Source organism: Salvelinus alpinus, chromosome 3 (assembly GCF_045679555.1).
Source record: "Salvelinus alpinus chromosome 3, SLU_Salpinus.1, whole genome shotgun sequence".
Classification (NCBI taxonomy): Eukaryota; Metazoa; Chordata; class Actinopteri; order Salmoniformes; family Salmonidae; genus Salvelinus; species Salvelinus alpinus.
Window position 1 is genome coordinate 68,242,372 of NC_092088.1, and position 23,246 is coordinate 68,265,617.

The following is a 23,246-nucleotide window of genomic DNA, read 5'->3' on the forward strand; positions in this document are numbered from 1 at the left end:
ATGGGGGTTCTCCCTGGAAGGCTGGGGCTTCTAAAAAAGGTGATTAGGCAGAGGAAGGAAGGTATCATTAAAAGTCCATTAGCGGACCTGTGATGTACGCCTCGCTCCTCGAGAGAGAGAAACACACACACGCACACACACACAGACTGCTGAGGTGGGCCAAAGGTGTGTGTGCTGGGGGGAGGTGTGTGTGTGTGTGTTGGGGGGAGGTGTGTGTGTGTGTGTGTGTTGGGGGGAGGTGTGTGTGTGTTGGGGGGAGGTGTGTGTGTGTGTGTGTTGGGGGGAGGTGTGTGTGTGCATGCGTGGATGGGCATGTGTGCGTGTGCGTGTGCGCGTGTGCGTGTGCGCGTGCGCGTGTGCGTGTGCATGCACACACTACAGTAATGACTAATTTAGGACCCTACCTCTGGGAGTGTGACAGGAAGAACCCTCTTGCGGCTGGCTCTCTAAGTGTCTGGTTATTAATTAAACATAGCAATGGCACTGGGGACAGTATATTAGCCTGTTTCTCTCAGTGTGGTGCAAAATGAACAGGCTCCTGAAGCGACTGGGGCACAGCTATGGTCTAGTGGAAGCCATCCTGGCTCCCTGTGTCATGCAATATTCATGTGCTCCTTTGAAATCAGAAGAACTGACAATGGGGAAAATTGGGGGTAAAACCCCCGCTAATACTTTATATCTGAAGCCTAAGTGCCTGGTGTTTGGACATTTTGAATATCCTATTTCAGATCATTTCCGAGACATGAAAGCAGCACCCAAACTTCCAGAGTTTCCCAGTTGGATAGTTTCAGAGTTTCTGATCTTCTGAGAGAGTTATCAAACACTTTAATGGTAAAGGAGGCCTCAATGCATGTAGGGAGGTCTCAACCCCTCGCTGATATATCCAACGTATTAAGCTTTGGTTTCATCCCAAATGGCATGCTAATAGTGTGCCATTTGGGATGCAGACGTTGAGATTAGAGATCTCCGACACGCCGTTGAGAGAATGAGAGAATTGAATCAGTGAAGTGGGGCTTTGAATCCCAATTATCACTATACCATTAAGCCCTCATGCTCATCGTTGTAATTTCCTCCTAGATGTGTTTTTCTAATTATGAATTAAACTCAAATAAGTTTGGGTAATGAACCCCTGCTATTTTATTCTTTCCATACATTCCCTATTTTTGTGTCCACGTCAGAGATGGGCAAAATGGTTATTGTTATGTATCTTGTTACAAATGCAAGATACTCTAAAGACCAATGTATCAAAATACCTTTGCAAAGCATTGTAGTTTGATAAAATGCCGGTACATTGAGGTATTTTACACGCCTTCACTAAAACAACATTCCAAGTAACGGTAACACACTTTCTATTGTACTTGCTATGACTGTGATATGTGGTTTATCTACCTTAGTTGAATTCACTGACTTTAAGACACTCTGGATAAGAGTGTCTATTAAATGTCCAAAATGTAAACGTAAATGTGAAAATGAACAATTGCAAAAAACACTGGGTGTTCTTATTGGCTTTGTTTTATATTAAGGACTCCATTCAATCTGTAAAGATGATACAGATTCCGCTAAATAAATATTTAAGTCATTTCCTTTTTAGCCAACATATGAAGAGTTTACCGTGAATGCAGTTTCGACTAAAGCGAGAAAATTGCCTATAAATTTCAATCAAGCTGTAAAACTGAACTTCCGCAATGTGGGTTGAATAGAGCCCTAATACCCAGCATGCTTTGCAAGTGTTCATATTTACATTTACATTCACATTTTGGTCATCTAGCAGACACTCTTATCACACCATAGTGCCAGCAGTCTTCTGATACCAATGCAGGGTGAGAGGGGGCCACAAAATTGTGAAACGCTATATTTGTATTTTTTATAGAAAAGTATTTAGTATTTTATTTATTTTTGAAAATACAAATTATAGGTCTCGATGTAGTTCAGGGCGGTGAAATACAAATTACAAATTAGTCAAAAGTAACAGAACCACGAGTTTTTAAACTATATTATTATTATTTCTGTCCATTTTCTGATAAGGACCTAAATTGTCACAAGAAGGACCATTAAAAAGAATACACTGAGAAAAAACTTGATTGTTGCATTATTCCCTTGGTTATAACTTCCTTGTGTGACTATGTTACAATGCCTTGTCATTGCCTTCACTTTTGCTAGAATGGAAGGAAATTCCATTTGCTATAATGCCTGGCCTTTGTTTGCATTGTGGTGGTGCTCAAGCGGAGTCGTAATGGCAGATTGAGCCAGTCTCTCATTGCAGCATTTACAGGCAATGGGAGAGGGCGGTACTAGAGCGCATTGTGGGAATGGCAGAACCCTGATGGAATCTGGGCTGCAGCGCTTCAGCCCTGCCCACAACGATTAATCCTTAAAACTGGACCATCGACAAAGAGAGGTGTGTGTGTGTGTGTGTCTGTCTGTCTGTCTGTCTGTCTGTCTGTCTGTCTGTCTGTCTGTCTGTCTGTCTGTCTGTCTGTCTGTCTGTCTGTCTGTCTGTGTGTGTGTGTGTGTGTGTGTGTGTGTGTGTGTGTGTGTGTGTGTGTGTGTGTGTGTGTGTGTGTGTGTGTGTGTGTGTGTGTGTGTGTGTGTGTGTGTGTGTGTGTGTGTGTGTGTGTGTGTGTGTGCGTGTAAACTCTGAAAAGATTCTACATTCCCTTCGTATCCCATCCCACCACCCTAGAGACAATCGAACAACCAACTAACTAACCAAACTGCTTAACTGCCTTGTCTGCAACTGTAGTATTGAACCAAAGAACCAAAGTGGTTAGTTCACTGTTCAAGCCTAAACTTGCCTGGGAAACCTAAAGTGGACAGTTTGAGTTGCTCACTTTCTAAAGTGCAAGAAAAAGGACTAAACATGTGACTTTGTTTTGATTGACCAACTTCTCTAGCCCAGTCCTCCTGACACCAAGTCTTCAGGGCCTATGTCAGTGCGACCCACTGTTAACAGGGTTAGACGCGCTCTGAGCATCGCTGATTGTAGTGAGTGCTAGCAGATTGTCTGTCTCTTCTAATCCTTCTCTCCTCTCTCCTCTCTCAGTGTCTCTGGTTAATTGTGGTGCAGAGCTCAGTGACTTGGAGACTTCACTAAGTGACTGGGGAGTGTTTCTGGAGAGTTAGGAGTCCCAGGCCTTCACACATTCACACACGCACGCAACAGATGTTCCACTCCATCTGAGAAGCCAGGGGACCAGGGAAGAAATCTCCAGCCTCTTATTATTTAAAAAGTTAGTGTTGAGTGTAGTGTATATATATATACAGTGGGGAGAACAAGTATTTGATACACTGCCGATTTTGCAGGTTTTACCACTTACAAAGCATGTAGAGGTCTGTAATTGTTATCATAGGTATACTTCAACTGTGAGAGACGGAATCTAAAACAAAAATCCAGAAAATCACATTGTATAATTTTTAAGTAATTAATTTGCATTTTATTGCATGACATAAGTATTTGATACATCAGAAAAGCAGAACTTAATATTTGGTACAGAAACCTTTGTTTGCAATTACAGAGATCATACGTTTCCTGTAGTTCTTGACTAGGTTTGCACACACTGCAGCAGGGATTTTGGCCCACTCCTCCCTACAGATCTTCTCCAGATCCTTCAGGTTTCGGGGCTGTCGCTGGGCAATACGGACTTTCAGCTCCCTCCAAAGATTTTCTATTGGGTTCAGGTCTGGAGACTGGCTAGGCCACTCCAGGACCTTGAGATGCTTCTTACGGAGCCACTCCTTAGTTGCCATGGCTGTGTGTTTCGTGTCGTTGTCATGCTGGAAGACCCAGCCACGACCCATCTTCAATGCTCTTACTGAGGGAAGGAGGTTGTTGGCCAAGATCTCGCGATACATGGCCCCATCCATCCTCCCCTCAATACGGTGCAGTCGTCCTGTCCCCTTTGCAGAAAAGCATCCCCAAAGAATGATGTTTCCACCTCCATGCTTCACGGTTGGGATGGTGTTCTTGGGGTTGTACTCATACTTCTTCTTCCTCCAAACACGGCGAGTGGAGTTAGACCAAAAAGCTCTATTTTTGTCTCATCAGACCACATGACCTTCTCCCATTCCTCCTCTGGATCATCCAGATGGTCATTGGCAAACTTCAGACGGGCCTGGACATGCACTGGCTTAAGCAGGGGGACCTTGCGTGCGCTGCAGGATTTTAATCCATGACGGCGTAGTCTGTTACTAATGGTTTTCTTTGAGACTGTGGTCCCAGCTCTCTTCAGGTCATTGACCAGGTCCTGCCGTGTAGTTCTGGGCTGATCCCTCACCTTCCTCATGATCATTGATGCCCCACGAGGTGAAATCTTGCATGGAGCCCCAGACCGAGGGTGATTGACCGTCATCTTGAACTTCTTCCATTTTCTAATAATTGCGCCAACAGTTGTTTCCTTCTCACCAAGCTGCTTGCCTATTGTCCTGTAGCCCATCCCAGCCTTGTGCAGGTCTACAATTTTATCCCTGATGTCCTTACACAGCTCTCTGGTCTTGGCCATTGTGGAGAGGTTGGAATCTGTTTGATTGAGTGTGTGGACAGGTGTCTTTTATACAGGTAACGAGTTCAAACAGGTGCAGTTAATACAGGTAATGAGTGGAGAACAGGAGGGCTTCTTAAAGAAAAACTAACAGGTCTGTGAGAGCCGGAATTCTTACTGGTTGGTAGGTTATCAAATACTTATGTCATGCAATAAAATGCAAATTAATTATTTAAAAATCATACAATGTGATTTTCTGGATTTTTGTTTTAGATTCCGTCTCTCACAGTTGAAGTGTACCTATGATAAAAATTACAGACCTCTACATGCTTTGTAAGTAGGAAAACCTGCAAAATCGGCAGTGTATCAAATACTTGTTCTCCCCACTGTATATATATATATGGGCTGCCACCAGTAAACACTGTACTGTAAAGACTGGTCTGGTATTAACGAGCTATAGAGCAACAAACACTATGGGGGGATTTCCATGATACATGTTTCTATTTCTGGGCCATTAGGGAACGGTCTGTCAGGGGGCCTCTCCTCTCTCTTTCTCTCTCTCTCTCCCTCCCTCCTGCATGGCCTGTTGTTTGTGTCTTTCTGTCCTCTCTCTCTCTGTGTCTTTCCTGTTCTAGCCCCCTGTGTTCTCTGTCTTTCTGTCCTCTCTCTCTGTGTCTTTCCTGTTCTAGCCCCCTGTGTTCTCTGTCTTTCTTGTTCTAGCCCCCTGTGTTCTCTGTCTTTCCTGTTCTAGCCCCCTGTGTTCTCTGTCTTTCCTGTTCTAGCCCTCTGTGTTCTCTGTCTTTCTTGTTCTAGCCCTCTGTGTTCTCTGTCTTTCTTGTTCTAGCCCTCTGTGTTCTCTGTCTTTCTTGTTCTAGCCCTCTGTGTTCTCTGTCTTTCTTGTTCTAGCTCCCTGTGTTCTCTGTCTTTCCTGTTCTAGCCCCCTATGTTCTCTGTCTTTCCTGTTCTTCGCTCTCTGTTTCTTGTGCTCATCAAACATGCACAAAGTCTGTGGCAGGGAGAAGAAGCTAGCTGGCTCTGTGCTCTACAGTCATACTGCATGCCTGTGGGGACTTCTTGGTCACTTTGTTGGAATAAGAAGCAGTCACTTCAGAAACAACATGACAGACTTGCACTAGTTGCTACTCCAACTACATAGGAGTGGGTACAAGTTGATGTTTGGGTTGTAAGGCCACAGGCAAGAAATGCAGCTCAAGACCGGCAGCGTTGTAGATCTTTAGAACTATGTTCCTCCAGGAAGAAAAACAATTAAGCAAGCAAGAAGAAGTTGCCACTAACAACTCACACAGGGTCAGATATTTCATTCTCAGATATTTATTAATTATTCTTCAAAGCCTTTCACAAAGCAGAGAATTAAAAAAAACTATTCTAGAATCATTGTGTAATTCTAAAACAGCCCTGTGAATGAACCGTGTTCTGCTCTGAGAACCGCTACAACAGTCTTGGGAATTTAAACAGGTCTAGTGACATGTCTTCTCTCTCCAAGGAACGGTTAAGGACGACGGCCCTGTAACGCCCCGGAGATGAAAGATTCATATTTGTCTCTAATTTGAGGAGGAGAGGGTACGTGGAGGATAGGACGTGAATCATTTAGGCCTCCCCTCTAAAAGGTGTGACGGGCCCATACATCTTTAATGGGGACAGTCTCAAAGTGGCACTTGATGTTCCTGTAGAGCTAAGAGTAGATGGGAGGATTACACAACCACATGCAGAGAGACTGAGACGTGGTCGGCTCAACAATGCGGTCCCAGACTGATGTGTTTTGTTAACCATTGACAGGTCTGTGCGTTCTGAACAGTGAGAACACACAAATCTGGTATGTACACCAACATAGCCACTGTAGTAGGTCAAAGTTGTGTGCTGGTAAACCTTGGTATTGCATAGGTGAAATTAGGCCTTGTGATGCTTATTCAGCTTCAGGTCTTTCTAAATTCTCACTTACCACATATTGTAGAGAATTTTGGGGGGTTAGCTCTGATCAGGACTCAATCCCAAGTCCAGCGACTGTCAAGCCAACACCTTAACCATTATGCCAAGAGGGCCAAACCTTTTGACGAGTCGCTAGGTGTTTGGTTAAGGTCGCTACAATGTATTTTGTGTGTAATAGCTAGCTACTCACCCCAAACATTTGCCTGAGGTCTGGGTCTCTGAAGCGGAAAGGGATGTTGGAGACATGTAACCGTTTGGGCTGCTGCTTCTCTGATGAATCACACTGCTGCAGGTGGAGCTGATGGGAGCCCTCTGTTTGCGCAACCTCTTCTGCCTGCTGGGGGGAAACACAGACCACAAAAAAATATGTTCCTAGCTTAAAGAACACTGGAATCTTGGGTATTGTAAAAAATAAAATGATAGAGTGGAGTTTGGGTGGTTGGAAAAGAGAGAGTGTGAGCGTGGGAGTGCGAGAGGGACACAAAACCTCACTAGTCATAACTCATACTGTACACTCTAAAGCACCTTGATTGAAGCTAAAACACTTAAACATGATAATGCAATACCAACCAAAACACAGTGTTTTTTAATAATAAAGAAACATTTCATATTTAACTGCCTCTGTTCTCTAAGAGTGTGTGAATATGTCTTAGACAGCATCCAGAATGGCACCCTATACCCTACATAGTGCATTACTTTTGACCAGAGCCCTATGGCTCTGGTGAAAAGTAGTATACTATATAGCGAAAAGGGTGCCATTTGTGACATAGCCTAAGAGTGTGTAAATATCTTAGTCATACTGTAGGTTAGTGTGAGGGTCAGGTTGGAGGGGTCATGTATTTGATATTCTCTCTGCTCTCCTGGCATTTGTATGTGGCACAGGAGATTAGGAAAGCTGTCTGGGAGGAGTGGACACAGATATAACAAACTAGAAAGGTCTAGACTACAGCATATATTACAATTAGATAGAGAGATGAGGGAGAGAGAGAAAGAGAGAGAGATAAATAAAAAGAGAGAGAGATTAAGAAAGTGAGAGAGAGAAAGTGATGTAAAGTAAGAGGAACGATGGTGAGAGAGGTATAACGACAGGAAGGAATTGACGGAGAGAAACGGAGGGTGACATAGCATTAGAGAGAGGGAGAGAAGTAAAGAGAGAGAGAGAGAACTAGGGATTCATCCAGACATCCTCTCATCCCTCAGACCCAGTGTGATCATCTGTCCATCACTGGCAGAAAGTGGCAGCGATAGGTCTCCGGGAGGGACGGCCCTTTGAGGTGTCGCCGTGACAACCTCCATTTACTTCACAGTTATCAGAGTAAGCATGACGACAGGGATCTCTGTTACCAACACCCGGGGGACCACTCTAAACAGGCCCTGAGATAAGACAGACACACGCCGCTGGGAAACGGAGTTCAATTGTGGGGAGGACACCAGTGGTGGCTAGTGGCACTTTAACTCAGCTCATATTAATGGCTTGAAACATGGTTTCTTTGAAACATTTTCATTCACTACATTACAGCCATTATTATGAGCCATCCTCCCCTCACCAGCCTCCTCTGGAGGACAGATATCTCAACTTAAGCCTTACCTGAGATGAAACTACCAGGTGGGTTTATATTATCAGAAGGAAAGCCTTCTACTGTCACTAGGTAGATGTTGAATTAACTCCTTTTACTTTGTTTTTGATGTAAATGCTTCACCCTAAGGAGGAACTAGGAGGGAGGCAGAACAAGAGAGAGAGAGAGAAAGAGAAAGAAAGGAAGGAAGAGAAAAGACAGAAAGAGAGAGAAACAGAGAGACAGAAAAATAGAAACAAAGCACGAGAATGAGATCGAGAGAGAGTGAGCAAGCGAGAGAGAGAGAGGACGCTGGAGGAGTTCATGTACATAATTAATTAGGATAACATTCAGGAGGAGGGATGAAGAGATGAAGAGATGATGTCAGCTAAACATCTCAGGGTTCAGAGCACGATCAATGAGAGAGAAGTGCTGAAGGCAGCGCCATTGATACAGACAGGAGGAGAGAGGAGGAGGGAGAGAGAGAGAGAGGAGGAGAGAGAGAGAGAGAGGAGGAGAGGGAGAGAGGAGGAGGGAGAGCGAGAGAGGAGGAGAGGAAGAGAGGAGGAGGGAGAGAGAGAGAGAGGAGGAGAGGGAGAGAGGAGGAGGGAGAGAGAGAGAGAGGAGGAGAGGGAGAGAGGAGAAGGGAGAGAGAGAGAGAGAGAGGAGGAGAGGGAGAGAGGAGGAGGGAGGAAGAGTGGGAGGGGGGAGGGAGAGAGAGAGAGAGGAGGAGGAGGGAGGAAGAGCGGGAGGGGAGAGAGAGAGGGGAAAAGAGAGGGAGAGGAGAGACAGAGAAGGGGTGCTGATTGAGCTTCTGTCTATCCTGGCGGTTGCGTGTGTGTGTGTGAGTGTGAGTGCTAAGTAGAACCATACAGGATTCTTTGGTTTGTCCCCATAGGCTGACATTTCAATATTTTAGTATTTGAATTACTTCCCAGTATTTTGTCATTTGTATTACACTGGGCTGAACTACACTCCAATGTATTTTGTATTTTATAAATACTGTAATTTTTATTTTCGAAATACAAAATACTTTTCCATACAATTGTTTTTATAGTGGTTCACATTTTGTGGCCCCCTTTCACCCTGCATTGGCATCAGAAGTCTGATAGCACTATGGTGTGATAAAAGTGTCTGCTAAACTAACGAAATATAAAAGTATATGGGGAGGACTTCACAATTGTTCATGTAAAAATAACAATTGTGAAGCATGCTGAGAATTATTCTAATGAGCTCTGCCCCGAAACATTACACAGTGTGCTTTGCAGTTAATTTTGGTATGTTCATTTTCACATAGCTAATGTTCACTGGCTCACTAGCTAACGTTACCTGTATAATCTTACTATTCGTATCTCAGTGCTATTTGCTTAGCTAGCTAACATTGAACCTGGTTGGTTAGCTACCTGCAAATTCATGCAGGGTAGTAACGTCATGAGTTGTGATTTTGGTTCATTGTTTACCTAGCTAGCTACATGTCTTAACAAAGACTCCACTATGCAACTAACCATTTCGGGTGCATTCGTTAATTCAGTCTAGGCATCTACTCCGAATTCAGAGCGCTCTCGTCTGTGTGCTCCAGAGAGCGCAGAATAACTGATGAATTTACCAACGCTCAACACCAGTTGAATATGGATGGTGTCAGTAAACTCATCGGCCAGAGCGTCCACTGTGCGCTCTGAATGCGAAACGCTCTGAAATTACGACCGGACAATCAGACAGTACAGTTGCAGTCACCAACACTCTGAATAACATAACAGCTTAACCAGCTCTGCTAGGGCGAGTAATGTTCAGTGAACTGTTCTCTCTCACTTAGATGTCTGGAAGTAGCTAGCAAGTTAGCTTGGGTGCTTGCATGCTGTTGTTAGTACATTCAGATCTACCCTTAAAGAGATGGGTGGGGTTAAAGCTTAAGAGGGTGTGAACGATGCTGAATGGGTGTAGACAAAGAAGGCACCAAAACAAAGCAATAGTAGTACCAAATATTCAAAGGCCATTTTCTCAAAAGTGAGTTTACAAGTTTATCAACTTTCAAAGCAAAATTACTTTCCCATTGTTCCTCAACTGTAGTGTATGATATCTCATTTCGTAGCTCTGAGTCTCTACTTTTATCCAATGTAAAATACAATTTCAGATTTTGTTACATAAGACCGATTTCAGCCGGTCGGTCACGTCTACATTTTAGTTATTTAGCAGGCACGATTATCCAGAGTGACTTGCTTGACTAAGGTCAAACAACAACATATCCCAGTCACAGCAAGTAAAACGTTTTTGTCACCGATACTGAGATTGTTGTTGCTGTTCGGGCCAGCTACTTGAAATGTATTTTTTGTATTTTAATACATTACAGTTTATTTTGATACAATGATCTTTATGGTATTTTGTATCTGTATTTTGTCATTTTTGCCAATCCCTGCCCATAGGGGAACCTTGTTGGTGCTACCCAGAACCCTCTTGGGTTCTTTATAGAACCCCCTGTATATGGTTCTAGCTAGAACATTATGACGGTTTTAACTAGAATCCTCTATGAAGGGTTTTACCAAGAACCATTTGATCATGTAAAGGTTCTTCCTACAGCCCTCTATCAATGGTTCCACCATCCTTATCTTTACATTTTCATTATTTATGACAATACATTACATACAGTGCATTCGGAAAGTATTCAGACACCTTGACTTTTCCACATTTTGTTACGTTACAGCCTTATTCTAAAATGTACTAAATATATCTACAGACAATACCCAATAATAACAAAGCAAAAAGTTGTTTTTTTTGCACATCTATAAAAATCTAGAAATATCACATTTACATAAGTATTCAGACTCTTTACTCAGAACTTTGTTTTAGCATCTTTGGCAGCGTTTAAAGCCTTGAGTGTTCTTGGGTATGATGCTACAAGCTTGGCACACCTGTATTTTGGGAGTTTCTCCCATTCTTCTCCGCAAATCTTCTTGAGCCCTGTCAGGTTGGACGGGGAGCGTCAATGCACAGCAATTTTCAGGTCTCTCCAGAAATGTTCGATCGGGTTGAAGTCTGGGCTTTGGCTGTGCCACTCAAGGACATTCAGAAACTCACCCCAAAGCCACTCCTGCGTTATCTTGGCTCTGTGCTTTGGGTCATTGTCCTGTTGGAAGGTGAACATTCATCCTAGTCTGAGGTCCTGAGCACTCTGGAGCAAGTTTTCATCAAGGATCTCTCTGTACTTAGCTCAGCTTATCTTTGCCTCGATCCTGACTAGTCTCCCAGTCCCTGCCTCTGAAAAACATCCCCACAGCATGATGCTGCCACCACCAAGCTTCACCGTAGGGATGGTGCCAGGTTTCCTCCACACGCTTGGAATTCAGGCCAAAGAGTTTAATCTAGGTTTCATCAGACCACATAATCTTTTCGCATGGTCTGAGAGTCCTTTAGATGCCTTTTGGCAAACTCCAAGCGGGCTGTGCCTTTTACTGAGGAGTGGCTTATGTCTGGCCACTCTACCATAAAGGCTTGATTGGTGGAGTGCAAGGCCCTTCGCCCCCGATTGCTCAGTTTGGCCTGGCGGCCAGCTCTAGGAAGAGTCTTGGTTGTTCCAAAGTTCTTCCATTTTAGAATGATGGAGGCCACTGTGTTCTTGGGGACCTTCAATGCTGCAGAAATGTTTTGGTACCCTTCACCAGATCTGTGCCTCGACACAATCCTGGCTCGGAGGTCTACGGAAAATTCCTTCGACTTCATGGCTTGATCTTTGCTATGACATGCACTGTCAACTGTGGGACCTAATAAAGACAGGTGTGAACCTTTCCAAATCATGTCCAATAAATAAAATGTACCACAGGTGGACTCCAATCAAGTTATTGAAACATCTCAAGGATGATCAATGGAAACAGGATGCACATATGCTCAATTTCGAGTCTCATAGCATAGGATCTAAATACTTATGTAAATAAGGTATTTCTGTTTTTATTTTTAATAATATTTTTAATACAATACAAAAAACTGTTTTCACTTTGCCATTATGGGTTATTGTGTGCAGATTGTTGGAGGGGATGGTGTTTTGGACAGCCCAGAGACAGAGCTGAGCCCGAGAGACCTACAGGTGGTTCATCGCCCCTTGGTTCACCATCTCCCTGGCCTGGTTCATCACCTCCCTGGCCCCTCTCCTCAGAGTCCCTTCTCACCAACACCCAAATGCACCGTCCAGGCACACCCTTGCCCTCTGCCCTGCAACTCCATCAACCTCCGCCCCATCTCCCCGACTACGCTCCAGTGGCCAGAAGAGGAAGACGGCTGGCTCCGGGTAAAAAAAACAAAACAGGTTGCCTGTTTAGGTACATAAAGCCCATTCCCCTCTCCCTGCTACTCCCTGCCGCCCCCTTTCCTCCTTCAACCCATGCTGTGGTCACAGAGAGACGTCGTAAATTCCTGAGAATCTCCTCATGGCCAAACAGTATTAGAGAGAGGGTAAACTTTCAGGACAAAGGAAGTTTCTTCCACCTCACAGAACTTGAGGTACGAACAGATTTCATGTTCCTGCAAAAGTATAAAAGATCGGTGAAAAGTCCAGCTATTAACCGGTCCGTTCGTCACAATGTGGGAAACTCATGGGAGACTGTGTGGCTACATTACCATACCGCTGTTTGTATAATAACCTCAGATATGAGGTTAACATCTGTTTGTTGTATAAAATGAATGAGTGAGTATGATACTGTTTGTATAATTGTGTAATATGATTTTGGACTGTTTAATGAAGAAAAATACAAATCCCTTTTGATTTGAACTAAATCCAAGGACCGCCCCTGACCCCAGTTAGGGTCAGACATCCTGGGACAGCCCCTTTCTGCAATTCCGAATTAAACCCAACTTTGAGAAATTATCAACAGACCATGTTTTTTCTCCATAGGAGGAGAACGAAGGTTAAGTACCATTGCTGAATCTTTAACCATACCACGTGGTTAAACTCTTAGACGAATAAGAACAAGTCTTTGATATTGACTACTAGTCTGCAGCTAGGAATTCAGTATCATTGAACTCGAAGAACGACAACCGCCGAAACATCCATTCTATAACGAATGTCACTCTGAACTATCCAAAATAACCAAGACAGAAAAACGGACCAAACTCTCCAACAAAAACTAACTTCTCTCCAGCGATCAAGACGACACACTGAGCGTAAATATATATATATTGATTGCAATTGTTCGCGAATGAGTGAGTGTTCTTGTGTAAAGGATTAGCATGTCAATTGTTATAATTATGGACTCTGTAGTGACTTCTTAGTCGAACCCAATTTTCCCTTTGTCTAACAAGCCGCCATGCCGGTTCAGCCCACTAGGGCATATTTCTCCCATCATTTCATGTAACCATTTTAAGTTTGTTTGTTTGTGCATTTCTGTGAATTACTTAGTTAGTAATAAATAAATGATTTAAGACAATTGATGTATGGATGACTCATAGTGAAGACTGGGTTCGTGCAGATAACCAACAATTTACGACGTTTGGAATGAGACTAACGTGAGGTAAAATAAATAAATCATTAATCAGAAGACTATTGATCAGATATGAAAATATCTGAAAGGTTATATTGGGAAATTATAACTTTGTAATCGGACTACTTTCCCTGGTGCTCCCAAATTCATAGTTAATTAGTTACGTTATTATTTAGTTGATCGCGTAATAACTAATTACAGAGAATCTTTGATAAAAAACTATAAGTCTTCAATTCAATGATAGCAAAGACACGACAGCTGTCAGAGCAGCTTACCGATCACTGCAGCTGTACACAGCCCATCTGTAAATAGCCCATCCAACCAACTACCTACCTCATCCCCATATTTGTTTTTGTTTTTCTGCTCTTTTGCACACCAGTATTTCTACTTGCATATCCTCATCTGCACATCTATTACTCCAGTGTAAATTGCTAAATTGTAATTACTTCGCCACTATTGGCCTATTTATTGCCTTACCTCCTTATTCCATTTGCACACACGGCATACAGATTTTCTGTTTTTCTTTTTCTTTTTTCTATTGTGTTATTGACTGTACGTTTGTTTATTCCATGTGTAACTCTGTGTTGTTGTTTTTGTCACACTGCTTTGCTTTATCTTGGACAGGTCGCAGTTGTAAATGAGAACTTGGCCTACCTGGTTAAATAAAGGTGAAATAAAAAATTCATAAATAAAAAAACAGCTGAGGATCCTTTGGACACTGACATTATGCAGCGGGTTGATGAGCTAAAGAGGAGTTAGAGAAACATCAGCAATGTCCAGCAAAGGCTGTCTACGACATCATGCTATTCCTCCTGATCAATGTATCCCGTTTGTCAGGGACATGACGATGTACGTTCATTCTTTTTTTAAACTTTTACCATCAATCAGTGATTGATTAGACAGAGCCCTCCATCTCACCCCAAAAACAGGTGTTTTAAACACATTTCTAGAGATGTATGTTAACATGTTTTCTTTAATAACTTTTTTACTGGGTAATTTACAATATTTTTGGCATGTTTTAAAAAAATATATATTTTGTTATTTTCTCATTCACATGTTGAGGTGGTAGATCATTTACTGTTTTTTTTGCATGTTTTTATTTTTATTTTTTACATTTAGTTATTTTGTCATTCACATGGTAGGTAATTTACTGTTTTTTATATATTTCGTTATTTTCTCATTCACACGTTAAGGTGGTAGGTAATTTACTGTAGTTTATTTATTTTTATACTTAGTTATTTTCTCAATCACATGTTAAGGTTGTAGGTCATTTACTGTGGTTTACTTTGTGTTTTTTTCTCTTATTTCCCCTTTTGAGAGCACAGTCTTCTTAATGCACCTTTTGAGAGCACAGTCTTCTTAATGCACCTTTTGAGAGCACAGTCTTCTTAATGCACCTTTTGAGAGCACAGTCTTCTTAATGCACCTTTTGTTTTGGCAAAATGATCTCCTCATTGGCACCCTGTGTTTTACATTGTTTTAAATAAATATCTAAAAGGTCTGCAAATGTCTTTGTCTGGTCAGCTGTACTTGTAGCAGAAAATATTACTGTTCTGAATCAGTCACTCAGTAAACGTTGAGTTATACAGATGAGGTTCATGTCTTGGGGGTCTTTATTGTCTACAACTGGACAGCCATCCTCACCCATGTACTGTACCAGCCGTGTATTATAGCAGGAATGTCCTCATTGAAAGGCCACTACACATAACACGTTAGGTAAATGTCTTCAGGGTCTACCATTCAACAGATGTATGACAAAAATAACAACACAAGGATGAAGTGACTGTTATTATGTCTTTATTGTGATATGTAAAGTGTGAAAACAGCATAATCCAAACAGCTAAACCAAGTGTGTAGCTCACAACATGACATATAAACAGTCATCAACCAGAGCCTTCAGAAAGTATTCACACCTCTTGACTTTTACACATTTTATTGTGTTACAAAGTGGGATTAAAATAGATTTAAATGTCATTATTTGTCAACGATCTACACAAAATACTGTCATGTCAAATTAGAAGAAAAATTCCAACATTGGTTAAACACTTATAAAAATAAAACACTAATATATCTAGATTCAATAGGTATTCAACCCCCTGAGTCAATACATGGTATCACCTTTGGCAGTGATTACAGCTGTGAGTCTTTCCAGGTTAGTCTCTAAGAGCTTTCCACACCTGGATTGTGCAACATTTGCCCATTACTATTTTCTAAATACTCTGTCAAATTGCTTGTTGATCATTACTAGAGAACCATTTTCAGGTCTTGCTATAGATTTCCAAGCAGATTTAAGTCAAAACTTTAACTCGGCCAATCAGGAACATTTTCTTTCTTGGTAAGAAACTCCAGTGTAGATTTGACTTAGTGTTTTAGGTTATTGTCCTGCTGAAAGGTGAATTCATCTCCCAGTGTCTGGTGGAAAGCAGACTGAACCAGGTTTTCTAGGATTTTGCCTGTGCTTAGCTGTATTTCGTTTCTTTTTTATCCTGAAAAACTCCGCAGTCCTTAATGATTACAAGCATACCCATAACAATGCAGCCACCACTATGGTTGAAAATATGGAGAGTGGTACTCAGTAATGTGTAATATTGGATTTGCCCCAAACATAACACTTTGTATTCAGGACAAAAGGTTAATTGCTTTGTCCATTTTTTTGCAGTATTACTTTAGTTACCATGTTGCAAACACGATGCATGTTTTGGAATATTTTTATTCTGTACAGACTTCCTTCTTTTTACTCTGTCGTTTAGGTTAGTATTGTGGAGTAACTACAAACCACACTCCAACATTTACTGTAGGTTGCCACGCGTGATAGCAGCATCCTGGAAAGACACTCGACCAGCTGGTGTGAGGAAGTAGTCCTTGAGGTCTATAGCAACTCTGGTTGCCCTGTCTCTGTTTACCCTGTGAAAGCCGGAGGAAGCCGGTGCCACCTGTCACAACTCTCCTGGACGCAGGTCCCCAGTGAGTGTGGAGTCGTCAACAAACGTGGGGTGGATGTACTGTTGATGACTCTGTGTTGTCAGTGTCTGCAGTGTCTATGGTGCAAAAGCAGTCGGCCTTCACAACTTTCTCTGGGGCAACCTCAAGGACTCGTCCCAGGATCCTCCATCCCAAAGCAGTTCTCGGAAACATTTGAATAAAATAAACATTTCCATTAGCCCCAGAAAGGAACATGAAGGTTATCACATGTGTCCTGCAACAACTGTGTAGACTAGGTTTTGGACATAGGACCCCATCCTCTTACTGGGATGCCAGATCACGTTTATGTGAGGCATACAATTACAATGTCTATATTGGTATAATTTTCCCATCATATGTATATTCACATGTACTGAGCGTATTTTACCTGGATATGGTCACATCAGGTTTACCCTCAAAGGGAATGCCTCGTGTCCCGCGAAGACATATGGGCTCAAGTTTGGGCCCCCGGCAAGCACTCTGGCCTTGGTAGCAGCAGCTGACCTGCAATGAGTTGGGAACCGAACTTGCTTTGTGAGAAGATTCCCGCATCTCCCTCCCAACCATATGCACCCACGTCGATCATGGTGAAGCGGTACTTCGCATCGCTGAGTGCCATCAGGACCATTGAGAAAAAGCCCTTAGTACTCGCTGCCTAAGCTCCTGCACAAAATTGACAATTCCAACGCCTCTGAAGCAAGTCGTCAAATCTGGCAACCGACATCCGAAAAAAAGAATGCTTCGCACAGGTTGGACAAGAGACATAGATTCTTCATCTTCCCCTCTTGTAGTGTTCAGTGGACAAACTTGCCATTTTCTCAGTCCTTTTCTTCCCTTTCTCTTCCTGAGTAGTAAGGGCAGTTCAAACGCTTGCTGTTGAAGCTCTAGCAATTGCAATTCATATAGATGTTTGCTTCTGTGGCAAAAAGTAGCGTCGAAAAGCATAGAATACCTCAGTAAACAAAAAGGCTGTAATATAACTGTAATAACACTGGATCTGGAGGTACAAATGTCGCTGCTAGCTAGAGTCAAAGAGTGCCTCAGCCCGTCTTGCTTGGTGAGCTACTCTGCCTCCCCAAGTCCACTAGTGGATATACACTACACAAGGCGGACTTCCTTGCTAAGTGGAACGTAATCACCATGAGGACAAAAGTGAGCGCTGCCCCCAGAAAACCAACTCCGCCCTTGCGCATGTATGTCAATCGACGGAGTGAAGCTTGTATTCACCTTAACACTCATATCCCTCCCCCTGCTCCCCCCTCTCCTCCCTTCTTTCCTCATCACCTACACTCATATTCCCATCCCTCTCCTCCCTCCCCCCACACACTAAGGAGCGATCTTCAGAGCCCTCACTTCGCACAATTTGCCTTTTAATTAGTGTAAATTGCATGTTAATTACACTGCAGGTAGAACACGCCACATCTGTCTTATAGCACACAGTGTTTCTCTCCTTCCCCCTTAATCCCCCTCTCTCTTTCCTCCCTCGCTCCTCTCCTGTGGGGAGAAGTGGAGTTGGGAAGCAAAGTATCTCTCTCTCCCTGTCTCTCTACTTCCCTCCCTCTCCATCTCTCTCCATGTCTCTCTCTCTACTTCTCTCTCCATGTCTCTCTCTCTACTTCTCTCCCTCTCTCTCCATGTCTCTCTCTCTACTTCTCTCTCCATGTCTCTCTCTCTACTTCTCTCCCTCTCTCTCCATGTCTCTCTCTCTACTTCCCTCCCTCTCCATCTCTCTCCCTGTCTCTCTCTCTCTACTTCTCTCCCTCTCTCTCCCTGTCTCTCTCTCTACTTCCCTCCCTCTCCATCTCACTCCATGTCTCTCTCTCTACTTCTCTCCATCTCTCTCCCTGTCTCTCTCTCTCTCTACTTCCCTTCCTCTCCCTCTCTCTCCATGTCTCTCTCTCTACTTCTCTCCCTCTCTCTCCATGTCTCTCTCTCTACTTCTCTCCCTCTCCCTCTCTCTCCATGTCTCTCTCTCTACTTCTCTCCCTCTCTCTCCCTGTCTCTCTCTCTACTTCCCTCCCTCTCCCTCTCTCTCCATGTCTCTCTCTCTACTTCTCTCCCTCTCTCTCCCTGTCTCTCTCTCTACTTCCCTCCCTCTCCCTCTCTCTCCATGTCTCTCTCTCTACTTCTCTCCCACTCTCTCCCTGTCTCTCTCTCTACTTCCCCCCCTCTCCCTCTCTCTCCATGTCTCTCTCTCTACTTCTCTCCCTCTCTCTCCCTGTCTCTCTCTCTACTTCCCTCCCTCTCCATGTCTCGCTCTCTACTTCTCTCCCTCTCTCTCCATGTCTCTCTCTCTACTTCTCTCCCTCTCTCTCCCTGTCTCTCTCTCTACTTCCCTCCCTCTCCATCTCTCTCCATGTCTCTCTCTCTACTTCTCTCCCTCTCTCTCCCTGTCTCTCTCTCTACTTCCCTCCCTCTCCCTCTCTCTCCATGTCTCTCTCTCTACTTCTCTCCCTCTCTCTCCCTGTCTCTCTCTTTACTTCCCTCCCTCTCCCTCTCTCTCCATGTCTCTCTCTCTCTACTTCTCTCCATCTCTCTCCATGTCTCTCTCTCTACTTCTCTCCCTCTCTCTCCATGTCTCTCTCTCTACTTCTCTCCCTCTCTCTCCATGTCTCTCTCTCTACTTCCCTCCCTCTCCATCTCTCTCCATGTCTCTCTCTCTACTTCTCTCCCTCTCTCTCCATGTCTCTCTCTCTACTTCTCTCCCTCTCTCTCCCTGTCTCTCTCTCTACTTCCCTCCCTCTCCATATCTCTCCATGTCTCTCTCTCTACTTCTCTCCCTCTCTCCCTGTCTCTCTCTCTACTTCTCTCTCTCTCTCTCTCTCCCTGTCTCTCTCTCTACTTCTCTCTCTCTCTCTCCATGTCTCTCTCTCTACTTCTCTCCCTCTCTCTCCCTGTCTCTCTCTCTACTTCTCTCCCTCTCCCTCTCTCTCTACTTCTCTCTCTCTCTCTACTTCTCTCTCTCTCTACTTCTCTCCCTCTCTCTCCCTGTCTCTCTCTCTACTTCTCTCCCTCTCTCTCCCTGTCTCTCTCTCTACTTCTCTCTCTCTCTCTCTCTCTCTCTCTCTCTCTCCATGTCTCTCTCTCTACTTCTCTCCCTCTCTCTCCATGTCTCTCTCTCTACTTCTCTCCCTCTCTCTCCATGTCTCTCTCTCTACTTCTCTCCCTCTCCCTCTCTCTCTACTCCTCTCTCTCTCTCTCCATGTCTCTCTCTCTACTTCTCTCCCTCTCTCTCCCTGTCTCTCTCTCTACTTCTCTCCCTCTCTCTCCCTGTCTCTCTCTCTACTTCTCTCTCTCTCTCCATGTCTCTCTCTCTACTTCTCTCTCTCTCTCTCCATGTCTCTCTCTCTACTTCTCTCCCTCTCTCTCCATGTCTCTCTCTCTACTTCTCTCCCTCTCCATCTCTCTCCGTGTCTCTCTCTCTACTTCTCTCCCTCTCTCTCCATGTCTCTCTCTCTACTTCCCTCCCTCTCCATCTCTCTCCATGTCTCTCTCTCTACTCCTCTCCCTCTCTCTCCATGTCTCTCTCTCTACTTCTCTCCCTCTCTCTCCATGTCTCTCTCTCTACTTCTCTCCCTCTCTCTCCATGTCTCTCTCTCTACTTCTCTCCCTCTCTCCCTGTCTCTCTCTCTCTCTCTCTCTCTACTTCTCTCTCTCTCCCTCTCTCTCTCTCTCTCTCTCTCTCTCTCTCTCTCTCTCTCTCTCTCTCTCTCTCTCTCTCTCTCTCTCTCTCTCTCTCTCTCTCTCTCTCTCTCTCTCTCTCTCTCTCTCTCTCTCTCTCTCTCTACTTCCCTCCCTCCCCATCTCTCTCCATGTCTCTCTCTCTCTCTACTTCTCTCCCTCTCTCTCCATGTCTCTCTCTCTCTCTACTTCTCTCCATGTCTCTCTCTCTACTTCCCTCCCTCTCCATCTCTCTCCATGTCTCTCTCTCTCTCTCTCTACTTCTCTCCCTCTCTCTCCATGTCTCTCTCTCTCTCTACTTCTCTCCATGTCTCTCTCTCTACTTCTCTCCCTCTCTCTCCATGTCTCTCTCTCTCTCTACTTCTCTCCCTGTCTCTCTCTCTACTTCCCTCCCTCTCCATCTCTCTCCATGTCTCTCTCTCTACTTCTCTCCCTCTCCATCTCTCTCCTTGTCTCTCTCTCTCTACTTCTCTCCCTCTCTCTCCATGTCTCTCTCTCTACTTCTCTCCCTCTCTCTCCATGTCTCTCTCTCTACTCTTCTCCCTCTCTCTCCATGTCTCTCTCTCTACTTCTCTCCCTCTCCATCTCTCTCCTTGTCTCTCTCTCTCTACTTCTCTCCCTCTCTCTCCATGTCTCTCTCTCTACTTCTCTCCCTCTCTCTCCCTGTCTCTCTCTCTCTACTTCTCTCCCTCTCTCTCCATGTCTCTCTCTCTACTTCTCTCCCTCTCTCTCCATGTCTCTCTCTCTACTTCTCTCCCTCTCTCTCCCTGTCTCTCTCTCTACTTCCCTCCCTCTCCCTCTCTCTCCATGTCTCTCTCTCTACTTCTCTCCATGTCTCTCTCTCTATTTCTCTCCCTCTCTCTCCATGTCTCTCTCTCTACTTCTCTCCCTCTCCCTCTCTCTCCATGTCTATCTCTCTACTTCTCTCCCTCTCTCTCCATGTCTCTCTCTCTACTTCCCTCCCTCTCCCTCTCTCTCCATGTCTCTCTCTCTACTTCTCTCCCTCTCTCTCCATGTCTCTCTCTCTACTCCTCTCCCTCTCTCTCCCTGTCTCTCTCTCCATGTCTCTCCCTCTCCATATCTCTCCATGTGTCTCTCTCTCTACTTCTCTCCCTCTCTCTCCATGTCTCTCTCTCTACTTCTCTCCCTCTCTCTCTCTCTCTCCATGTCTCTCTCTCTACTTCTCTCCCTCTCCCTCTTTCTCCATGTCTCTCTCTCTCTCTACTTCTCTCCCTCTCCCTCTTTCTCCATGTCTCTCTCTCTCTACTTCTCTCCCTCTCCCTCTTTCTCCATCTCTCTCTCTCTCTACTTCTCTCCCTCTCCCTCATCCTCCATGTCTCTCTCTCTACTTCTCTCCCTCTCTCTCCATGTCTCTCTCTCTCTCTACTTCTCTCTCTCCATGTCTCTCTCTCTACTTCTCTCCCTCTCTCTCCATGTCTCTCTCTCTCTCTACTTCTCTCACTCCATGTCTCTCTCTCTACTTCTCTCCATGTCTCTCTCTCTACTTCTCTCCCTCTCTCTCCATGTCTCTCTCTCTACTTCTCTCCCTCTCCATCTCTCTCCATGTCTCTCTCTCTACTTCTCTCCCTCTCTCTCCATGTCTCTCTCTCTATTTCTCTCCCTCTCTCTCCATGTCTCTCTCTCTACTTCTCTCTCCATCAGCAGAGGGAAACAATGCCTCTGTTTGAATTCATCCTTTCTCCCTCTAAATGACTGGATAGGTAGAAGCTATGCGATGGAACCATGGCTAACACTCTCTGATTGAGTTAGACAGAGAGACAGACAGGAATGATGGATGCCTGTTGAAAGGGTCCACACAAAACAGTGCCTATGGCTCTCCACCTCAGCTCAGCCCAGGCTCTTGTGCTGAACTGTGCCATGGTTATTCCCCAATCTCCACTGTGAGAGCTGGAGAGCACTGATGCGGCACGAGTCTGTAATGACATGAACATTATCATACACAACCAGCCCAGGCTTCCCCTCTGCCACCACCGGAACGGTATGTCTGTGTGTGTGCCTGTGTGTGTGTGTGTGCACACGTGTGCAGTCTGTCAGTATGTCTGCCTGTCCACAGGGAAGAGACCCACACACTCACACAGGTGAAAACACCTACACACACATCTACCCTATACCTCTTAGGTGGTGCACTAGATCCCTTCTTTCTGTCTCGTTAGCAGCCTCTCACGACAACTCCAATCTCTCTCTCTGTTCCCTGACTTCTCTCCCACTCTCTCTCTCCAACTGTAAAACACAATAGCCAAATATCTGTAAAGTGACCACTCTACGGTCCCCAGCACACTGCTCCTCTACCGTGCTGCACTTACAATGTCCAAGCTCTCTAAAGTGACTGTCAGTTTAAACAGTCTGACAAACACTGACAATAGCCTCCTACTCTCCAGCTTCTATATTGCCTGTGGCAGTGCTTGACTTGTGCAGGAGCTCACTGGAGCTGAGGACCGGCACCGCCAAAGGTCTACTGCTTGAGCTCCTGTATCTCTTATAGAATATTAGCTCAAACGTATTGTGGAGCTCCTGCACCTAAATATAAACAATACCGGAACCCAAAATAAGTACTGGAATCTATTTCTGTCAAAGTCAAGTACTGGTCTGTGGACTAAAACAGATTGAAGGCTCCTAAATCAGTTATGGAGAAAGGAACAGAACATATCATGTGTGGAAGGGTGATGCTAATGAAAACCTTAGATGTCCACTTGTGGTGTGTATGTGTGTGTGTGTGTGTGTGTGTGTGTGTGTGTGTGTGTGTGTGTGTGTGTGTGTGTGTGTGTGTGTGTGTGTGTGTGTGTGTGTGCGTGTGCGTGTGCGTGTGCGTGTGTGCGTGAGAGCGAGAGCAAAAGTGACAGGAGACCTCATTGGCAAGTTATAGCCTGTCATAAGACTGTGCTTTAAATCAAATCAAAACTTATTAGTCGCGTACACAGATTAGCAGATGTTAAAGCAGGTGCAGTGAAATGCTTGTGTTTCTAGCTCCGGCAGTGCAGTAAATGGCACAATACTGATACACAAATAATCCCAAGAGAAAAAGTTAACAAAAAAGAACAAGAAGCAAGAAATTAAGAAATATCAGAACAAGCAATGTCAGAGTCCGGAACATAGATATGCCAAGAGATTTTTCTACTGAGTTATTAGTGTGTGTGTGT

The 23,246-nt window shown here is 44.3% G+C and overlaps 1 protein-coding gene across 10 annotated transcripts in view; it reads right to left on the bottom strand.

Moving 5' to 3' along the window:
* Positions 1-23,246, bottom strand: part of LOC139571203 (RNA binding protein fox-1 homolog 3-like) — a 761,620-nt gene that overhangs the window by 78,930 nt on the left and 659,444 nt on the right. For 7 of the 10 annotated variants that reach the window (XR_011674253.1, XM_071393834.1, XM_071393835.1 and 4 more), the window contains one exon: positions 6,616-6,762. Coding sequence is in view for 9 of the 10 variants with exons in the window: in XM_071393834.1 (XP_071249935.1) it covers positions 6,616-6,762 (147 nt within the window). In the remaining variant the exon portion in view is untranslated. The remainder of the gene's footprint in view (positions 1-6,615; positions 6,763-23,246) is intronic. The other 3 variants (XM_071393837.1, XM_071393836.1, XM_071393832.1) reach the window with 1 other exon arrangement.